This window comes from Stigmatopora argus, chromosome 6 (genome assembly GCF_051989625.1).
Source record: "Stigmatopora argus isolate UIUO_Sarg chromosome 6, RoL_Sarg_1.0, whole genome shotgun sequence".
Classification (NCBI taxonomy): domain Eukaryota; kingdom Metazoa; phylum Chordata; class Actinopteri; order Syngnathiformes; family Syngnathidae; genus Stigmatopora; species Stigmatopora argus.
Window position 1 is genome coordinate 2,649,182 of NC_135392.1, and position 22,959 is coordinate 2,672,140.

At 38.1% G+C, this 22,959-nt stretch overlaps 1 protein-coding gene across 4 annotated transcripts in view; it reads left to right on the top strand.

Annotated features, from left to right (window-relative positions):
• Positions 1-22,959, top strand: part of ephb2b (eph receptor B2b) — a 166,259-nt gene that overhangs the window by 123,794 nt on the left and 19,506 nt on the right. For all 4 annotated transcript variants that reach the window (XM_077603213.1, XM_077603215.1, XM_077603214.1 and 1 more), the window contains exons 6-8: positions 16,108-16,232; positions 19,794-19,956; positions 22,318-22,426. In XM_077603213.1, the coding sequence (XP_077459339.1) occupies positions 16,108-16,232; positions 19,794-19,956; positions 22,318-22,426 (397 nt within the window). The remainder of the gene's footprint in view (positions 1-16,107; positions 16,233-19,793; positions 19,957-22,317; positions 22,427-22,959) is intronic.

Genomic DNA, 22,959 nt, shown 5'->3' on the forward strand with positions numbered 1-22,959 from the left:
CATGGCCATGATTTGCAAATTGTGGTCCTGCACGGCAGGCTTGCCGTTGCAGCCCATCACACACCATTCACCGCTGATTGCAGATCACCCAGCCACTCAGCGTTCTTTTAAACAATATAAAACTATATCTTTGCCTTGGTGATTATGGACAAGTAAGGATTATAAAAGTGTTTCCTCTAGGGAAGATTTGCCTTTCAAAATGGATTTGCAAAGCATCCTCCAAGTGGCACAATCTTGTGCATAACATAGTTATTAAATTATTTGCCAATATTTAAAAAATCTGGCTCTATTCAAGTCAATGCAACAGCCTTCGGTTACGTTTTAAAAAACATCAAATTGAATTGAAGTGAATGCTTTTATTGTCATTATACAAGTCCAATGGGATTTAAAGTTTTCACCACGTAGCGCACACATAACAATATCAAACAGACAGATAAATAATCAATAAATTAGAAATAAATAAGTAGTCCAAGTGCGGGCTTGTTCCCTCTGAAGTCCAGAATAAGTTCCATGGTTTTGGAGACGTTCCGCACCAAGTTGTTGACTGCACCACTCCCTGAATCTATGGACTAAACAACTAACAAACAAACACATAGATAATCAATATATAGTAATGATAAATAAATATTCAATAAATAGTAATAGATAAATAAATGGTCAACATAAGTAGTCTAAGTAGTAGTAACAGTTCTTGATCAGGTCCTAGGTGCAGAACTTGAGTTGAGTACAGCTCTTGGGAAGAAACTGTCCTTGAGTCTGTTGGTCTTGGCTGTTATGGCTCTGTAGCGCCTTCCTGAGGGCAGCAGGTTGAAGTTGTGGAAGTCAGGATGCGTATTGTCTTTTATAATGCTCATCTGGGATTTGTAGAAGCTGGACAGGGTAGGTAGGGGCCAGTTGTATGTCTCTAAATTTCACATTATGTTCAACTACCCACCAGAATCTGTCAGGTGATAATTTCAGTTCTCCAGCAAGTAGCAAAAAATGTGAATTAAAATTGAATTGAGAATAGATTTATCAATTTTTCACAGTCTACACCAATAAATGATGGAATGAGAAATGTACATTTAATAATTCAGGTAGAGGTATTAATTGGCTACTTGAAATTGCAGCGTTCACTATTGACGTTCACACCCTTGACCTTGTTGGAGGCTGCATAGAATGTATTCCCACTTGGCAATGTCAATATGAACCCTTGTCTATCCCAAAATGTGCCCAGAGCTTGATTGGCAAACAGTTCAGAGAGAAGTCATCCTTTCATCCAAAGCCATCTAGGCTAAGCAACGGTGAACAGGATAGAAAGTGGAAGATTGTAAAACTAGCCTCGGTCTCAAGAGTTTTACACTCCGACACCCCTGAATCTCTCTCAATCTCCTTGGCAAACATTTTAGCTTTGCATTTTTTTTCCTGTTTCAAGTCTTCTCTCAGGATTTTACTGAGGCTAAAGCATTGATTTGCTCCTTAATTGTCTCTATCAAGCTCATCATTTGGCTTCTCTAGCCTCGCTCTTGAGCCAAGTGGGTTCTTTCTCTTCTTATTTATCCTCCGGATGGCCTCGGATGTCTCATCATTCACCCCCAGACCCTGCACATTGTTGCAAGACTGAAGCACCCAAAGCACTCTGTCACACAGCGTGGACATATTACCTTCGTCTAACAGTGCACTTACTCTCATTACTGTGAGCCGGAATCCCTTAAAAATGTTCCACTTAAATTGAGACACCCTACAAAACGTCAGTGTTTACGGAAATCTGTTTGCCTTACAGCTTCATAAAGTAGCCATTACAGTACCAAGGTCCAAAATGGCTTTTACTCAAACGCCAGCCTCTTTATATTGTCTGCTTAGATGTAAGTCACTGGTACGGTGGCTTAATGAGGGCCTGTGAGTGCAGTTAACCGTTGTAATGAGGCCCCCGCTCTCTCAATTTTCTCCGGCCGGACCACAATAAGACCGCCGCCCCAGCTTCCTCGCCTTCCCCCTCGTTGCCGAGTTCTTGCGGAAATTTGGGGGCTCTGCGCCCTTTCAGCTCAAGTGCCCGTCACTTCCTATTATGCGGCGAGAGCTACCGTAGCTGTGAAAAGAAACTCCCATCAAACCCCGCCACCGACTCCGCCGTCGGCGAGACTGCAGTAGCGGACTCACCGGCAGGACCGTGGTGCTACCGTGCGAGGACGGGGGTCACACGGACCAGGAACCCATAATTGCATCTGGTTTGTGAGGCTTGGAGGTTACATAAACATCATGTCGGCCCTAATTACCGCAGGCAGTTCCGGGCCTGGATGTTCACACTGGCAGCAAGAAAACAAAGTACAGAAAAACCCCATTAGTCCTTGTGCGTACCCAGTGTTAGCCCAGATTGTTGTGTGGCCCGTAGTTGTCTGTCCGACGTGGGAATTGGCAGCGTTTTATGGAAATTATGGGAAAACAGAATAGATTTTGACAATACTTATAATTGCCTTTTTAGTGGGTGTTGTTGTTGTTGTTGTTTTTGATTTTAGTTGGTTACTGTGTCCATGTTTGCATGGATAGAAAGCCTGATCAGAATAAAAACTCTATGTTCAAACCCCATTTGGGATATTCTGACCTGATCAAGGCCGAACAATAAAGATTTTATTCTGTATAAGAGTCAGTAGTTTATTTTAAAAATGTTTTCATTCCCAAAAACTAGTAGAAGCAGACCAAGTGAAAGGCATTGTGGGTGCGAGACTCACCATGTCTAACTTAGTGTACGCAATTGCTTAACGACAATTATATAAATATGATAGTAAGAAGACAGAACTGTGTCGACCATTTTTGCTGTAGGTGGCTGACGTTTGCTATCACAGCTGAGAAGAATAAGTGAGAGTGGAACAAGACAAATACATTTTTAGCCACAGGGTTCTCCAGAAGAGGTGGCGAATAGAAATTCATCTTGAAACATGCGTTGCTCAATTTCACATTTTAACACCAATGTGCGGATTATTCTGCCCCAAGCGTAATTACCAAAGTAGCGATGAGTCACGTCTTCGCTTTGCTCGGTTTGTGGAAGAAAGCAATGTTCTTTGCATGCCATTAAAAAAATATAAGAAGTGAGGATGTAGTGCTAGAGGGTGTAACATTTGAACTGAATAATATTTTGGACCCTCGAAGTGGAAACAAGTATGTTCTTGGCAATGTAGAAGAGTACAGTAATACCTTGACATACGTGTCCCAACATCCGAGCAAGTTGATAATTTTATAATATTAGTTAAAGGAGAAACAGTTAGCGGAATATGCAAGGACTTGAAAGTAAAGCAAGCAGCTGAGAAAGGGTATAATTCAACGCCATCTTAAACCTTAAATGCAAGTTGTGGCTGGTTCCATCACTTTAAAAAACGAACTGGGGATACATTCCTTTAGTGAGGCACGGGGAAGCAGCTAGTTCCGACTCGAAAGCCGCGGTAGAATACCTTAACACCTTTGCCCCGGTTATAGCACAACAAGGTTACGTCCATTTTTAAGGGGGTATGTTAAGCTAAGTTAAAGTTTGTTATTTTACAGTGTCACAAAAGTGTAGCAAACCGAACGTGTCAAGTCTCTCTCCTCCGCCGTTAGCCGCTACCGCTACTGTCACAAAGGTAAGAACGAACAAATTAATTTGTATTTAGTTATTTTAGATGGGAAAAATGGATTTGAGAGACGAGTAAATTGACATACGACCTCGAAACACATTAAGCTCGTATCTCATGGTATTACTGTATGAACTTTAGACAAAGCAAAAGATCCCCATAATTGCACGAGTTAAAAGTGATCGATTCAAAAGCGTACCGAGCATCTTTGTTGGTTCTGCAGCTGGTTGATCGAGCTAAAAAAAGCAGTCACTGGCCACTGAGGCTGTAATTAGGGGCAGGGTATGCATACGGAACTGAGGAAGTTGCTCAATTGTGGCACCAATGGATGCATTGTGCAAGGGAAGGACAGACATGGAGACTGCTGGTGTGAAAAGCAGTGGGTCACATCCAGATGGGAGTTTCAGGATGAGTCAATGCACCACTCAAACGACATTTCACTTAAAGGCCCACTACCACCTCAGGGGGTACTTTACTGAATACGATAGATTGGACTTCACTGAGCCACAACCCGTAGCCGCTGTTGGCCAAGAAGGCAAAGTTGTTACCGCTAGTGATATAGCGGAAGGTAGGCTTTTTCATCCATTTAACTTTATTGCTGTAAAAGCCAGCATTTTTCCTTGTTTTTTCGAAGAAATTCAATCGTTTTATTTGATAAAATGGTTACATCTTCTGTAAGAAAATACTCCAACACAAACATTGTTTTTTTTTGGGCCATTTCCAATATTAATGCTGCTCTTTTTTTAAACTAGCACTGCGTTATGTTGATCCCGCCTCCTGTTCTCTGCCCCAATCTCAATTTCATTATATTCCTCAATTTCAAAAACTATTCAAATCAATTCATATTCCAGCTCATCACACGATAAACACAACAAGTCTCGACTACTGCTTTGCATTGAGTCATATGACCTCTGTTCCAATCCTAATCTTCAATTCTTAAAAAAAATCACAATAACTGTGATTGTACTATATAAATAATTGATAAGCTCTAACACACAAAATAATCCCAAGCAGTTGCTTGTGAATAGAAAATAAAATGGGGTCTTCCTAGTTTTGAAGGCATCACTGAGCATCATAAACAAGCCAATCAAACGTCTTTCCCCCCTACTGTTTCCACTTAACATAAACTGTAAACAAACGGCAAGTTGTGAAATTCTGGTAGGAGCGTGCCAAGCGTATGTTGTATGCGCAAGAGTCAGCGAACTGTACAAGGAGGCTGAGGGCTACATGTGGCGACGGTGACAGAAGGCGTCATGGAGGACACATATGGTCCTTGCCAGCGAGGGTCAGACGGGAGGGCCCGGCTTCAGACCTTTTTGGAGGGGCTTCACATTGTGAGTCGCGCAACGTTGTCTGTTCACTCAAACGTGGACAAGCTCAGCCATGCTAAAAAAAACAAAAATATAACTCCACTGGTGATAATTATGTTTTTATTTTCTCTATTCTGTCCGAAAACAAGGCAGTTAGCATCAGTTTCAGAGAATTTAAATCACACTCAAAAAGATTAGGTTGTTGATATTTATTTGAATTTAAAGTATGACCTCATTGGCTGCCATTGACGGCAATCAAACGGTCGCAAAGTCAAAATGGATTAGACGTCGATAACTATAATGGAGTGAATCAATTAAGAGCTACAAGCAACAGCATTATGAATCAATAAATATGGATGTGTGTATCTATGGATATTTATAATACTAAAACAAACTTTGCAGAAGAAATGTCCAGTGAAAGCAATAAAACAGCTCTCAGAAATACAACGTGCTAAACATTGGCTAACCAACCTCATTTTTTATTTACCGTATTTTCACAACTATAAGGCGCACTTAAGTCTTAAATTTTCTCCACAATAGACAGGGCGCCTTATAATCCAGTGCGCCTTATATGTGCACAAATATTAAAATTGTTATCATGATAAAATAAAATAAATCAGTCGATAGGGTACACCATCCTCTACAGGTCTCGCAACTACGGTATGCAGCCTGTGACTTAATTTTCCCCCGTGCGCGGTTCATGCTGGGATATGTAGTTCTTTTGTCAATACACCCAGTATGACGGCGAGCACACTAATTTGGTGCTCACTGTTATTACCGGCTGGATTGACGAAAGAACTCCAGCCGCTAGATGTTGGCGTCAAAAGAGCATTCAAAGCTAGACTGCGGAGCGGTTCGCCTTACAATGCGGTGCGCCTTATATATGGAAAAAAACATTAAAATTTGTCATTCATTGAGGCTGCGCCTTATAATGTGGTGCGCCTTATAGTCGTGAAAATCCGGTATGTAAAAACAAAACAGCTGTAACCTTTGTGAGGATAGCTTGAAAAACAAAATATTTAAGCACATTTTTGGGGCTCAAATCCCTACTTTTCAGGCATATATAAATGACCTGAGGAAAAACACGGGGATAAATGGGGTTCATCAGGTAATTTGAATAATTCATGCAGGATACTATGAGTTTAGTGACGTCTTCCCAAAGGGGAATCGTCAAATTAGTGAACTAATTGATCCTCTTTATGAATCATTTACGAGTCACGTGGGTTCCCCCACATGCATCAACCCAAGTCTTGTCATGGCAGGAAGAGAGTGCGTTCATTGCCTGCGAATAAATCTGGGTTAAAAGGCCGCGTTCTCTTGGCCCACTGGATTGAAAGAAGGGAACATAATGTGATTATATAAATAATTGTTGAGTGCAGGAGCGGTACATTCTCAACGACGGTGTAATCGATCAGGCTTTAATGCAGCAATTTATTTGCTTGAGCCAGAAGCAGGCATGCTGATAATTAAAAACAAAATGAGCCAATGGATGAAATAAATAAACAGGCTGCGGTCCAAACCCACTTTAAGAATTGGACCAGCGAGCTTTTTGCTGACGCTCGACCTTGAAAATGTGTGCAGCTGCTACCTGATTTTTTTATTTTTTTTGTAGCACAACAGGGTGAAGAGGTGCAAAATGTGGAGGCTGCAAAAGGGAGACGTTAATAATTCAGCTATTGCTATTTTTGACAGTGCCTTTATAGATGTTTTTAAGCCATGCGTTTTTAAGGGGATGTCAACCTCCTTTAACTATTTAACAAAATATATTTTGAAGGGTAAACACTGATGTCGTATCACAGATTTTTTTCCCCTGTCGACAAAATACAACCGATTAATACTGGCGTTTTTGTCTCAACTTAATAAAGGAGGAGTGAATACTAGTCATGCACATGGAATACCGTATTTTCTCGTCTATACGCCGTATTTCTAGCTAAAAAAATGATAACCGAATCAAGGGTACGGCTTATATGCGCATAAATAAGACTTTACATGCATGAAACTGCAAGGTGACAAAGACCAAACGCCATAACGCAAGACAATGCGGCCGATACGGTCATTTATTTCAAAACAGAGACAATGTAAACAGATAAAATGCTAAACAACATTTATTTTGATGTCTATAAATGAAATTCAAGAAAAAAAACAAAAAGTATCTCGCATAAAATGTGAAAAAACTCACTTGTGCCTGCCATTGCTCGCTCAGGGCGCCGCCATCTTACCATAGTAATTATTATTTTTCTTAAGATTTTCCCTTCAAAGTACCATGTGTACTCCCTATTAAATCCATGAATATGGAGGTGAAAATTATGAATCAGGGCCGTCATATGCAAGGGAAATTGTAAAATTCAATGACTTTAAGGGTACGGCTTATACGCGAGAAAATACGGTAGTACATTAGAGTTGCATACTGTGATTGAAGGAGTTACAAAAATTTGACCAAAGTTTTCAATAATGTAAACATTCAAAAATGGTTAAAAAAGCTGATAACTGCTTTGTTTTTCGGAAACAAGGAAAAACAACCAATCCACAGTTTTCCTTCTAATGAGTGTTGACAAGTTTCCTGTGGATTTTTTTTGCGGCAGACGACTACTTTGCCTCAAAGCATCTTTCTAAACTGTTGACTTTCCCTCGGCGGTCGTGTGATCCAAAACCATCATTCCGCATAGTTTTGACAGACGGCTCCAATGTTTAAAGCGTTCCACCCAAATCAAGCCGCAGTGACTCAAGGGCCATCACAAATCTGCAAATATTTGCCATATATTGTTTTTTAATGGCATAATCCTATCAGCGTGAATGATTTCTGCATGACTTGTTTTATCCTATTTTCTTTTGTGGTCAATAATGACAGTGATTCAAAAGTTGGGACTATTTGTGGTTATTTCACATATTTTTTGCACCCCATTTCAAGTCCGAGCACCTTATTATAGTACTGATCCGAAACGTCTGCAATTTTTGAAGAATAAACACACATCCAAATATCAAACGTTTCCATACTTCAGACATTATCGCATTTGCATAAGGCTAGCTTAACGTTAGCCTCCCGTAACAGCTAGCTCTACCCTTTCCACATATTTTGTTTCTTTTGCTGATATCCTTGTACATTTGTATTATTTTTAATTTTTTACTTTGTAGCCCTTAAAAAAACAACTTAAAAACACGATTTTCTTTGGGTTCGATTTCCGCTAACATGAATAGATTGGCGACATCCCTACTTAAGGTCTTTTTATAGGGCATTATATATATATATATATATATATATATATATATATATATACATATATACATATATACATATATATACATATTAATATATACATATATACACATATACATATATATATACACATATACATATATATATACATATACACATATATACATGTATACACATATATACATATATATACACATGCATATACATATATACATACACATACATACATATGTACATATATATAAAAATTCAGTATTAATACAAACTAAAGGAATTTTAAATGAATAAAAAAACATTGATGGCGATAGACGTCCAATTCATTTCAACTGGAAAGGCTGGCTCTTATATTAACTCATGTTTCATTGCCATTGGCAGCGCTAGACATCCAATCCATTTTGCCTGACCGTTCCCATTTGTCCCTCCCAGTCAAAATGGATTAAAAGTCTAGCACTCTAGTTAATGGTAGCCACTAAGTTAAGCCATTATTCCGTTAGGGTTCCAAATAACAAAAGTTTGAAAGAAAAGCCAATTTTTATCTGTGAAAATAGAGCCTGTGTGAAAACCTTCCATGCGTAAGAGACCGAAAATCTTCTGTTCCGTTCCAACGCACCACCCGACAATATCAGCCCTCTTATCGGTCTGCTAAATGAGTGCCCTCGGTCTACCGAACATCTGACAATCCACCACCAATACACTTCCAGGGACCATAAAATACTCATTTAAGAATGAGCTTCTAATTTTAAGTGGACGGTGGTCGTCCGTCTTTCCCGTACAGATGGTTTAAAGCTTGATCAACTCGAAGCTCACTTTGGAAAATTGCTGTAGACGTAAAACCCACAATACTTTGCAGCTGTGGAAACAGGGCAGGTTGCCAGAGCGCTACAACTACATGCAAATACGGACTTCTCCGCTAAGGAGCTCCTGATAAAAAGCTCGTAAACGGATGGAATCCCAAGCGAGAGGCAGCAGCAGAACCCGGAGGAACAGATGCTTTCAGACCTTTTGGACCATATTGAAGCTAGCGTTTTGCTGTCTAGGGAAAAAAATGAATTATGGGCTCTGTCCTGGTCTCCCTTAAGTCCGAAAACTAAATCACGGCATGCAAAGGGTGCTATACAACTTGCTTTAAAGTGGAATTGTCAGAATGTGAGATAATTGTCAGAATGTGAGAAGATGACTGATTAAAAGACCCGAACGCAGCATTTGTTTTTTTCGGGACGGACCAGTTTTTGCCTGAAACTATAATTTGATGGACACACAAAAAGTTAGAACTTAAAGGAAATAACGTATAAAGTACATCCATGTGAAAGATGATGGCTCAAAGAATTTAACTCGTCATAGGTCGCTCATTTAACGCCGTGGTTGTCATTAACGACAATAAATGTCCGAATTAATTGGACTTCCAGCATCGTCTTTAACAAATTCAGTGTCCTCCCAGTTTAAATGAATTGGACGTCTATTATTATCAGTGATAAGCAACGAGTTATAGATGAAAAATTTACCATTTGAGTTTTTTATATGGATTGGATTGGATTGGGTAACTTTATTCATCCCGTATTCGGGAAATTTCGTTGTCACGGTAGCAAGAGGGTGAGAATACCAGTGGCGGGCTGTCAGGGCCTTCAAGGCCATCTCTGCTGGCCTAAGAAATATCTGAATCATATATTATATTTTGTCCATCAATACTTATGAAATTATTCCAAATTGTCTGTTAGCTTCCTTTCATTGCTTTTCGAACCCTGGTTGCACTGCTTCCAGATGTGTGTTTTTATATTGAATCATTTAACCAATCACGTTTCAGCCATTATTTGTTGCCAGGGTCAGAAATCTGCCTCTAGGCCTTCACAATCAGTTCTGCAGGCTCTGCTGCATTAAACAATCGTCGATAAGACTGTTGCTTTAACCAATCAGATTTCGAGTTGGCAACACCACAATGCCTTGTCGCAGGCGTAGGGATACGTCATCGCTTTCACCAACTATGATTGGTTAGTGATTAGCCAGAGCTACTAAACTGTATTTTGAGCGCGCTGCACAAGCAAATATATTGTTGTGTTGATTTAAGGCCATTCTCAAGACGAACTATGTCAGAAATACGACAGGACAGGCTCGACTTTCAGCATTAGCTTCGATGGCGATAGAAAAGAAGGAAGAAAGAAAGGAGGATGGATATCGTGTACAGTTAAAAAGGATTTTTGGTGAGTAAAATATGGCTATATTTCTAAATAATATTGTATTGGATTGGATTGGATAACTTTATTCATCCCGTATTTGGGAAATTTCATTGTGACAGTAGCAATTGTATGAGGTTATTGTTGATTATTTTTTATGTGTTGCAGCTGTAGCTGCAGTAGAGGTTTTATAGCCATAAAATAGTTTTTGAGGGTTGGATCGATTCGCTGAAGGCGCTGCTGGAAAATGCACGGACCGCCACTGGAGAAAACAGACACAGAAAAATACATTTTAGACATAAATCTTCTTTAAAATGTCTTGATGCATGAACTTAACATCCTAATCACCTTTAAATTCTCGTCTCTCATTAACATCATTGATAAAACTAGCATATAGCGTTCCGATAAAGTTCAATTGCAGTCAACAACCTTGACTTGAATAACCTCAAACTTCCCCAAGTGCTATTTTCCGTGTATTTATTTGCCTTTTATTTTCTCCTCTAATCGATTCTATTCATAAGCGACCAATTTTTTTCTGCACGGTAGCGTTTGTCTGGCGCTCACACGCTCTAACGTCCGACCTCGGCGTAGAATGTGGCAAACCTGCAGTCCTATTCGTGTGAGCATTTATCTTCCCAAATCAGCCATCTAATTTAATTAGGTGATCTTACAATCCCTGTCCTTTCCATTATCACCACTTGATTAATTTGGGTGGAATATGAATAGAGTGCTTGTATTCAGCCGGCTTGCCCTCCCTTGGAAGAATGTGACCGTTCTTGATGAACCTGCCTCCATTTATAAAATGTTTGGAAAACCATACTGATTGTTATTATTCCGCTCTTAATAGAATGGAATTGGGGGCGTATTGTGTTTTGTTTTTGTTGTTGCAACAAGAGGAAGGGACAATGAGAAAGGCAAGGCCTTGAATCGTTTCACAATGGAGTTCAATTACTACAGTTGACTGGAATTTGTACACACGGTATGTCAGAAGACAGTGTGGTCTATCACACGCCATATGCAAATTCTTTAGTAAAAAATATGAATGGGAAAACAATGACTCGACTCGTATGAGAAACACTTCTGCTCATGAATATGTTTACTTCTTTTCACGCAGTATGATGTTTTTTTTATCCCTAAAATCTTTTAATAGCATATCGGTCAGGTATCTTAACAGAATAAACTTTTTGTAGCCCTCATTTGAGATACAATTGTAGTATTAGTGTTGCCTGCATGTATTTTGTAGGGGAAAAGAATCAATTAAATTGCAATTAAAATAAATAGATAAACATAAGTAATAAATAAATCATAATTAAATGGATTTAATCAAATTCATTTGAAGACAGGAAGATAGAACATTGTTCCGGCAGAGGTTAATAAAAATGGCTACCATTTTGTGGTATCAGTTTGTAAGTACAAACACAAATTAAGGTTAGTAACTTATTTTCGGTAGTTTTTAGAATATCACATTTATTAATAATTATAGTAATTTAGGAAGCTAGAACATTGTCCCTGGATAGGTTAATAAAATGGCCGCCATTTTGTGGTATCAGTTTGTAATTACAAACACAAATTAAGGCTAGTAACTTATTTTCGGTAGTTTTCAGAATGCCACATTTAATAATAATTATAGTAATTCTGTGTTATAATTACCAACACAAATTAAGGCTAGTAACTTATTTTCGGTAGTTTTCAGAATGTCACATTTATTAATAATTACAGTAATTCTGTGTTATAATTACCAACACAAATTTAAGGGTAGTAACTTATTTTCAGTAGTTTTCAGAATCTCACATTTATTAAGTAGTAATTCTGTTATTTAATGTATTAACAGAACATTTATAACAAAATGAATAAATTCAAAGTCACACAAAAAAAACTGACTCCATCCATAAACACCCTAAACTTAATCGTTTTTATTCATTCGCTTTTTACATAGTATTTAAATAACTGTCTTATATAAAAAAAAAAAAAATATATATATATATATATATATATATATATATATATATATATATATATATATATATATATATATATATATATATATATATATATATATATATATATAATTATGCTGGCAAATGGCACTGATTCACTGTATTTCCACCATGTCATGTCTCGGACCCTCATGCTAACTACTTTATTACGCACTATACGTAACGTCAAAATCTTTCGCATCAGGAAACGCCGTGAACAGAGGACTCTCTGTATTGGAATCTGTAATATGTGAGATTTGAAGTCCTCGACTTTCCCCGGCGTTCACGGTCTGCCGCTTTCCCCGACGTGAGCCTCTCGGCGTCTCCAATCCTGACGCAGAAGCTTGTGCTGCGTCTCTCTGGCGTGCGTTCACGCCATGTATGCCAACACACCAGACGCCTTTGTTTCTCCGGCCTCGGATCGGGTTGCCGTGCGTGCGTGCCTGCCTTTAATGGAAACGTGGCCATGTGCTGGTCTCGAGTTTGTCCGCATCCGTAATAGGATACTCGTGAGTCCCCTACAGAGGACTGATTGCTTTATTAGGCAGGTGACTGCAAACAAGCGGGGAAGGGTCCAACTCCACTGTCCTTGTTTTTAAATAGCTTCGTATCAATCTGAAGGTTGCAAGATGGCGTTCGGCGCTACAGTAATACCTTGACATAAGAGTGTCTTAACATACGAGAAATTTGAGGTACGAGGAAAGTTCCGAGCAAATTTTTGCCTTGAGATAAGGACACAAATTTGAGATAAGAGCATTCCAGATGGTTCCCGATGCAGCTGTTCTTATGAGAAAAGCATCACTTTGTCTTTCTCGCCACATCTCTCCCTCGTGTAAAGATATTTACGAGCACAGGGCCGTACAGGTTGCATTTTTGGGGGGGGCGGAGATAGCGTGACCGAGTCGATAATCTGTGAAAAAGCTAGCGGAATCTACGTGGACTTGAAAGCAAAATAAGCATCTGAAAAAGACACAAGCGAAACTAAAACTCATTTCTGAAGCGTGGAGAATTAGGGAGTTCCGCCTGGAAAGCCGCGGTGGAATACATTAACAACATCTTTGCCTCGGTTATTGCACAAGAAGGTTTAAAGTTAGTGTAGCGTAAGATTAAAACTTATTTTTAAGTGTGTGTATAGTAATCAAAGTTCATTTCAGTTCAATTTTAAGTTTGTTACGAGCGCAATGCCGTCCAATCTCTCTCTCTTAAGACGATACCGTCTGTCTGTACTGAATAATGTCACATTTTCGTATTAAAGATCATAATATCTAGATAGATATTTGTTACTTTGTGAGTAGGTAGTGAATTAGAACAATTAAAAAGATGTTACTTCATTGTAGTATCCGTTTTTTGGTGTTTTTTTGGAGGTTGGAAACGGATTAATTTGTATTTACTTCATTACTACGTGTAAAATGATTTGAGATATGAGTAAATTGACATACGAGCTCGGTCCTGGAACCCATTAAGCCACATGTGTCAAAGTGGCGGCCCGGGGGCCAAATCTGGCCCGCCGCATCATTTTTTGTGGCCCGGGAAAGTAAATTATGAGTGCCGACTTACCAATTTAGGATCAAATTAAAATGAAGAGTATAGATGTATATTAAATTTCCTGATTCTCCCCCTTTTAAATCAATAATTGTCATTTTTTTATCCATTTTTTCTGTGTTTTTAGTTCAAAAATCTAAAAATATATATAAAAAAGCTAAAATAAACATTGTTTTAGATCTGTAAAAAAACTGAATATTCAGGGCTTTTAATCCAGTTCTTTTAATCCATTTATTTAAAAAAAATCTAAATATTATATCTAAAATGGTCCGGCCCACGTGAAATCAAGTTGACGTTAAAGCGGCCCGCGAACCAACCCGAGCCTGACACCCTTGCATTAAGCCGTATCTCACGGTATTACTGTACTTGAGTCTTTGTCGGAGGCCTTGCCCCGCTGGCTTTTTCTTTGTCGCCGATGTCCTTACGCAACAAATTGCCCAGGAGAAAACCAACGTTGCAGCTGTGCACTCCATTATTACAGCCTATAGAATATTGCGGTTGCTGTCGCTTTATACCCAGTCGAACATATGTCGTAGAAACTCAGGGGGGGGGAAACAATGTGTGTGTTCGTTAGGGGTGTCGGTGGACATGTCGACCGACTTGTATCCATAAATCTTAACCAGCACGCCTCCTGTTGTTGTGTCACACGTGCTTTTTAACTTGGGCTTCCCGTGTCTTGACATTGACCCGCGACGCCCTGAACGAATCGTAATGGCCGTCTTAGGCGCTGACGTGATGGTGTTTGTGGCGTGCAAGTGCACCGGGCTTCAGGTCGGCGGCCACCCACCGAGATGTTAACGTCGGTCCCAACCGATTGCTTTGGAATTGACTTTTTAAGATGGTTCTGATCTTAGTTCCGGCCTTCTTGTGGGAAGTTGGCGTGTTCTTTGTGCTTGTGTGCATGCTAGGTTCATTGAAGACTAATTGTCCCTTCAGTTCCTACTTGTTTTGCAACTTTGTAATTAGCAATAAAGCTACGATGCAACTAATAATAATAAAAAGCTATTTGGAGCCTCCTGCTGTTGATTTAAATGAATTTATCATTAGCGGACGACCAATTCATTTCAAATGGGAGGGTCGCAGCCAATTAAAATGCATTCATTTGTTGCCGAACCTTCCATAATGGTAAACAAAATTTTGCGATTATCTTACCATATTGATATATTGTCATCTATCTGGCATTTGTGGAATTTTGCTGTTACTTACAAAAAACAAAAATGACAAAAACGCGTTAACTGACTTTTACTTAATGGAACAAAAATGTGTAAACTGATAAAGACAATGACAGCATTTTAATTTTTGAATGCAACACTATGCTTTGTCCATACATTAAAAATAATTAAAAGAAGAGAATAAGAACAGAAAATTGTCTGAACTTGAATTTTCGAGTAAAGTTTTGATAGAACATAAAAAACAAACAAACATGCTAGCACTTTATACTCAACATTTTCAATCGGATATTTGTTTAAATAAATGTATACTAATTTGCTCCAAGCGTGGAGTCAACCTAACTCACCGCCGTGTCCGCGGCGCACGCAGATAACTGATCTAAACACCCAGTAAAAAAAATACATAAAACTTCTTACTCGTCATGCTTCTCGATTTTAAGCAGATAAATGCATTTTTTCCAAGTTCTCTACTCTAACCTGCCATTTTGAGTGTCTTTACCATTTACGAGCTTGGATGAACTTATCCTCCCTTATTTTTATCATCCTTCCCACATCCACCATGACGACAACTTGGCCAAGCCATCAGTAATCGCCGTCTTAAAATATTACAAAAGATAATGAAAGGTTTCGCATCACTCCCGCCAGCCAACATTTTTGTACACAAGTCATTAGAAAGTCAATTCTCCTTAAGAAAAGCTCTCCCTACAACGAAACTAACCCCAAAGAACGCCATTATTTTCCTTAATATCGCCAAATGTCTGTTTAAACTCCACACGCCCTTCGAGGATGGGACTTTCTAGTTACAGTCACGTTGGTCTTCCTACCTTCTGAACAGAGTAGCAGCTGCGAGTCTCCACGGGAAGATCGGCAATCTATGCAGAAAAGGGAAGAAAAAAAAGGCCAAAAACATGTCATTTCCAAGCCCGGAAAACGGCTGCTAGTGAGCTTCAAGCTGTTATTTAGAGAGAAAAATACAGACGGCTAAATGAAATAACAATGCCTCTTTGTATCTGTTTGTTTGGTGTAGCTGCCGTGATGAGTGGTGATTATCGCAATCAAAAAAGAAGCAGTAGACCCGCACTGATTTGCATATCCAGTAAGTGTTTGGATCAACAAGAATGTCACCTCTGTTGTTTGTCCACAGCGCCTTCAACTGTGTCCATCATGCACCAAGTGAGCCGTAGTGTGGACAGCATCACCCTCTCTTGGTCCCAGCCTGACCAGCCAAATGGGGTCATCTTGGATTATGAACTACAATACTATGAAAAGGTACATATCGGCTGTATTTTTTTTATTTTAAGTCACTCTGGAGTATAAATTACACTGGCTAAATGGTGGACATGTTGCATTATTTTATAAGGAATAATATTTTTCCCCTAAATTGATCCTTTATATAATACTTTGATTTTATTTAAAATTATTCAGACATATTTTTCATTTAAAATGTGTGGGCAAAAAGTATAAGAGCTCCCAAAAAAATACTTAACTAATTTGATTGTTTTAATAAAAAAAACTACAGATTATAAAATTGATTTGAATGCTTTTATTGTCATTATCCAAGTAAAATGAGATTTAAAGCTTCAGCACAAAGTGCACAAATAACAACAACAGACAAATAAATAATCAATAAATAAGTAGTCAACAATGTAAAAAAGTAGGGGAGTGCACAAATAACATTAACAAAGAAAAAAATGAACAGATAATCAATACATAATCGTAATAAATATATAATCAATAAATAATGAATAAGTAGTCAAATATGTAAACTAGTAGGGGAATTCACAAATAAGAACAAAGAAAAAAAAAGTACAGATAATCAATAAATAATCATAATAAATATATAATCAATAAATAATGAATAAGTCAAATATGTAAACTAGTAGGGGAGTACAAAAATAACAACAAAGGAAAAAAATGAACAGATAATCAATAAATAATAAATATATAATCAATAAATAAGTAATAGGGTGGCCCAGTGATGCGAGTGGTTGGCATTTCGGCCTCACAGCTCTGGGGTCCTGGGTTCAAATCCAGGTTGGTTCACATGTGTGGAGTTTGCGTGGGTTTTCTCCAGGTACTCCGGTTCATTCCCAGAATTCCAAATACATGCATGCTAGGCAGATTGGGCACTCTAAATTGGCCCTAGGTATAAGTGTGTGTGTTATTCATTATAGTAATAATTAAATGGAGAGCTGTAAAAAAAAATGGCATTTCTGAAGAAATTGCGTGACGTATTCTTGAGCAAATGTGTAAATATCTGAAAAGTATCTTTTTTTTCTAGGAAAATTAAAATTAATGGAATATACAAAATGTGATTCTTGTATTTGAATGTATAAAGAGTTCTGTCCCAAAAGTTTCAAATTGTGGGTCAAAAATTTGAAAAGCTAAAATTATCGGCAAAAGGAAGAGGGTGAAATATATATATATATATATATATATATATATATATATATATATATATATATATATATATATATATATATATATATATATATATATATATATATATATATATATAAAAAAATAATATCCCATTTTTGGGCTAATTTTATCACAGCTCAAGAACAAACATTACATATACCAATAAAAATGAGAAAAACGGCCAAATAAGCATTTCCTAATATCACATATCAACCTTTATTCTGCTAACTTCAGCCTAAGGAACGCAACTCATTAACCAGACTCTTAATCTCACTTCAAGTCAATAAAATTTGGCATTTTCAGTAACTTATCCTCCCAATTTTGGGAGTAAAGGGCAAGAAAAAAACATACAAAGAATAAGAAAACACAAAAAATCTGTATCTCCTGCCAGTGGTCAACACATTTTAAATAATCACTTTACTGAAGACAAAACTTTATTGTGTGGTGAATGCTGTTATGTTATGCAACCCATGGATGTATAGAGTGTCCTAACATAGGACAAACTAAAGATATGAAAGCACAACGGGTTCTGCATTTGAAAATGCCTGAGAGACTTGTGGGCAAAACAAGACTGCTTGTCAGTGGGTGGCTTGTTATTTTTTATTTTATTTTATTTTATCAAGAAGCATCCGTTCTCGGGAGGCGAGCACTCGCAGTCGCATACAAAGTACACAAGCGTAGGCATACAAGAAAGTGGGCGGGGGGGCTGTCAAAACCATCCAGTGGGGTCCCCCGCTGTGGCTCGAGTGTACGCTGAGTGACGGCCAAGTTGATCGGAAGCATCTGAAAGGGGGATCAAACATGTCAGTGTTCTCTACAACTGTGTTTCCCAAATACTGTGCTGCGGCACCCTTGTGTGCCGTGAGAGATGGTCAGGTGTGCCGTAAGAATTTGCAAGGATTCGTCATTTGTTATATTTCGAGAGAAAAATCGTAATTTTGCCTGATTGAAATCGAGACTCAAATCGTAAAATGTTGAAATTTAAGTGTGTGTTGTTGCTTATTTTTATGTCACGTGAAACACAAGTTGTTTCGCGGGCTTCAACTTTTGTTGACATTAAGTTTGTTCTACCACAGAACTTCTCTTTGCGTAATTTTAGGATGAAGTGATATTAGGTGTAAAAAAAAAGTCGTAATGTTACAGAATTTGTAATATTCCGAGAGAAAAACCTTGATGTTGCCTGATTAATATCGAAGGACTATGAGATTAAAATTGAAATAGGATGAACATAACATCATAGTTTGTACTTTTACAAGATTAAAATCGTAAAATGTTGAAATTTAAGTGTGTATTGTTGCTTATTTTTATGTCTCGTGAAACGGAAGTTGTTTCGTAGGCTTCAATTTTTGTTGACGTTAAATCTGTGTGACCACAGAACTTCACTTTGCGTAATTTTAGGATATTACGAGTAAAAAAAAGTCGTAATGTTACGAGATTTAAGTTGTTATCTTGTTTTTACGTTACGTGAAACGGACGTTTTTTTGTTTCAAGGGCGTCAACTTTTGGTGAAGTAAAGTCTGTGTGAGCACAACATTGCTTTTCAGGCCAGATTAGATTAGATTAGATTATTTAATCCCATATTCGGGAAATTTCCTTGGTTGCAGTAGCAAGACAGACACACAAGACATTGTAGACCTAGGTAAAAAACTGGAGCCACACACAAGAAGTCCACAAGGTGAGGACCTGCTGCAGGAGATTTAAGAAATATTGGGACTAAAAGTCATTAAATTAAGAGATTAAAAACGTTACATTACTTATTTTTTACGTTACTTAAAGTTGTTCGGGGTCCGTAGACGTCAACTTTTGGTGACATTATGTTCGTTTAAATTTTTTTTGAATAGTTTTGGGGGTTTATATGATTCCTGTTCATAACATTTTGATGAAAAGGTCTTTATATTCTTAATATAGGCGATATAGTTTTAAATTAGACCTGTGAATGACACCAGCTACTGGACTGTGAACTCTGGGAATTCTTACCTTGTGAAGTTTTACAGCTCATTTTATTCGTATCGTGAGTTTTTATGCTTTGTAGCTTTACAGAAAGTTAGAGTGAAATGTAATAAAATAAGGAATACGATACAGAGCTTGGCTAAATTCCCTTATCGTCACTTATAAAGAGGCAATTAAATAAGTTGTATAGATTCATATTTCCCTTCGCAGCGACGGAAATCTGTCAGCGGGGAGCTGTAAAGGTCTGGATTGATGGCTGCTGGAAACCCCTCAGTTACCTTTCCCATATTTTGTGCTTAGTTTGGTCTGGTAGTTTTGTTTTTGAAATATATTTACAATGAAACTTCATTTTACATGTTGATTTGCCACCTTTTACGTACTTGACATTATCAGTCATTCCGATTTCCAGACAATTTGAGTCGATTAGCGCTCACCATGGACCAATTTGTTTGTCTTCAGGACCAGTCAGAGTACAACTCCACGGTCATCCGGAGCCAAACCAACACGGCGGTCATTCGGGCTCTCAAATCCGGGAGCATCTACGTCTTCCAGGTTCGAGCGCGTACCGTCGCCGGCTTTGGACGCTACAGCGGCAAACTGTACTTCCAGACCATGACGGAAGGTGAGGAGTCACATTATAGTTCTCGTCATTAAATACCGCTGTGATATCATGTCTGTACTCGCCTTTATTGACGTCAAATTACAAATACATTGATACCTTGAGCTACAAGCTTAATGCGTTCCGGTACCTAACTCGTATGTCGATTTATTCGTATCTCAAATCAGCTTTTCTCATAAAAATAAACTAAATACAAATTAATTTGTTCCCGCCATCCGAAAAAACACCAAAAAACAGGATATTACAATGAAAAAATATATTTTTATTGGTTCTAATTCACCACCTACTCACAAAGTAACAAATATCTATCTAGTGGTTATGATATTCAGTACTAAAATGTGACATTACACAGTACAGACAGGAAAGACTTTACGGCCCGTAACATAACATAAACTTTAAATTTTACTTAAATGAACTTAGATTACTACACACATTAAAAGATAAATTTTAATCTTACCTTACACCTTCTTGTGCAATAACCGAGAGCTGTCAGGCTCTTTAACAAAACAAATGGCTGAGTGTTATGACCTACCGTATGCATTTATTTATTTATTAACTTACTTATTACCTATCTCTTTATGTCTAAAATGCCTTTCCTATTTCTGCATCCTCACCCTCTTGCTACTGCGACAACAAAATTTCCCGAATACAGGATGAATAATGTTATCCAATATTCAATATCCACAATGTTAATATATTCCACTATGGGTTTCGAGGCGGAACTTCCTGCTTCTTCACAAATCAGAACTGAATGTTCATTCCATCCAGTTAATTTTAAAAACATAAATTATCGAACCAGCCACGACTCGCTTTGAAGGGTTTTGCTGGTGTGTTTTTCCGATACTTACGTTGCTTTTAAAGTCATGTAGATTCCGTTGGCTTTTTCGCAGATAAAGGCCCATAAATTGTATCTCAAGGCAAATATTTGCTCGAAAATTTTCCTCATATCTCAAATTTCTCGTATGTTGGGGCACTTGTATGTCAAGGTATTAACTATATGGCAATTCAATTACGCCTTATGTTGTGGTGATGTACACGTACACAAGGAATGCTAATAGTCAAGTCTAGGATGACTGATGCACCCTCAGTTTCCTCCACTTTCTCTCCGCTGTGCAGAAGCAGGAACATATTCATTACACTACATCGCTCATGTAGGTTAATGTTCCAACCATTCGTGGCTTTTCCCTCTGAAAAGCTCGTTTTCTTCAGCCCGCAGTTCCCAGGACCGCCATTAGCCCGGAATGTCATACATCAACTTACACACACACACACACACGTACTGCAGCTCTCAACACAAAAGCTTCTTAGTGGGGATTTTTGCAGTCAAACACAACATTATTTATTATTCAGTGGTGGATTCTTTGGGTATGGATTTCATGTTGGTCTTAATGTCACCCTAAATTTGGATGCGTTCAAAGGGATCATGGGACAAGGAAGACAGTTAAATGTGGACTCAAAATGGTTGATAAATTTTGGGGGGATCTAGAGGCGTTAGCCACGTTAGCTCCCTAGCATTTAGTCTTGTACATTTGGGGTCATTATGAGCATATATATTTGGACTTGACAGGAATTTTTGTTATGATATTTCTAACTAGAATATATATGGCAATCTTTTATTTGGGAGTGAATTTGGTCAGATAATTCCTGTTTAGTGAATGATCATCTTTGGCTCAAATTCTAACTACTATTGGGGCATTTAAAGGTGTTCAAATGTGAAAAAATCATGACTTGTATACCCGAGATATTGTAATTTGTGACTTATCTTCTCTAGAAATGTAATTTATTAATTTCCTTGTGGCTTATTTTTCTTTCAAAATTGAAGTCGGCAGGTCAGGCCTTTGCAAAATTGGGTACTCGGTCGTTTGGTCGCCGGTCTTTTGGTCGCCCGGAAGGTTATTGATAATTACCATTTAAATCGTTGCTCAAATTCCCTAAATACAAACTGTGAATGACTATTTAGTCATACTTAATGCCCTATTAATTATTAGGCTAAAGAAAAGCACCAAATTTCCCGTATTTTTATTGTTTTTTGTTGGAGAACTTGTTAAGACCCTGACTGACTGACTGTAGCTTCTTAAAGGGACAACACATGTACATACAAACTCTTCTACACTCACACGTCCGCTTAGTGAAACTGCTCATGGCCATTGTTGGCTTTTATTGATGCGTAGACGGTGTTGTTTTACCTTGTTTTGTCGCCGGTCTTTTGGTCGCCCGTTGTTTGGGTCCAGGCGACCAATAGACCGGCGACCAAAAGACCGGCGACCAAACGACCGCACACGGCAAAATTGGTGATAGGTCAAAAAACTGCACCTGATTATGAATGGAAACTTTTTTTAAAAAGTATTTGTTTCTTAACCACAGCCGAATACAACACCAGCATTCGTGAGAAGCTGCCACTCATCATCGGCTCGGCAGCTGCCGGCCTAGTCTTCCTCATCGCTGTGGTCGTCATCATCATCGTGTGCAATCGGTGAGCCTCCCGTTGAAATATTTTAATTTTATTTGCTTTTAAATTGCTCTTTTGCACATTGGTTCTAATACAAGGGTGCTCACATTAGATCTAGTTTGCATTAATGTTGCCCACGAACCTAATTGGGTTTGACACCCCTGTCCTAACACATAACAATCTTATTTACCATATTTTCTCGCATTTACGCCATCGACAAAATACAGCCGATTAAAACTAGCATAACCTTTTCCCTCCACTTAATAAAGGAGTAGTGATTATTAATAATGTGCGTGGAATACCGTATTTTCTCGCATATACGCCATATTTGTAGCTAAAAAAAATTATAATGGAATCAAGGGTACGGCTTATATGCGCATAAACTAGACTTGACATGCACAAAAATGCAAGGTGACCAAGACGGAACGGCATAATGCAATGCGGCCGATACGGTCATTATTTATTTCAAAATAGAGTAAAGATAAACAGATAAAATGCTAAACAAAATTTATTTTGACGTCTATGAATGAAATGCAAGAAAAAAGAAGTATCTTGCA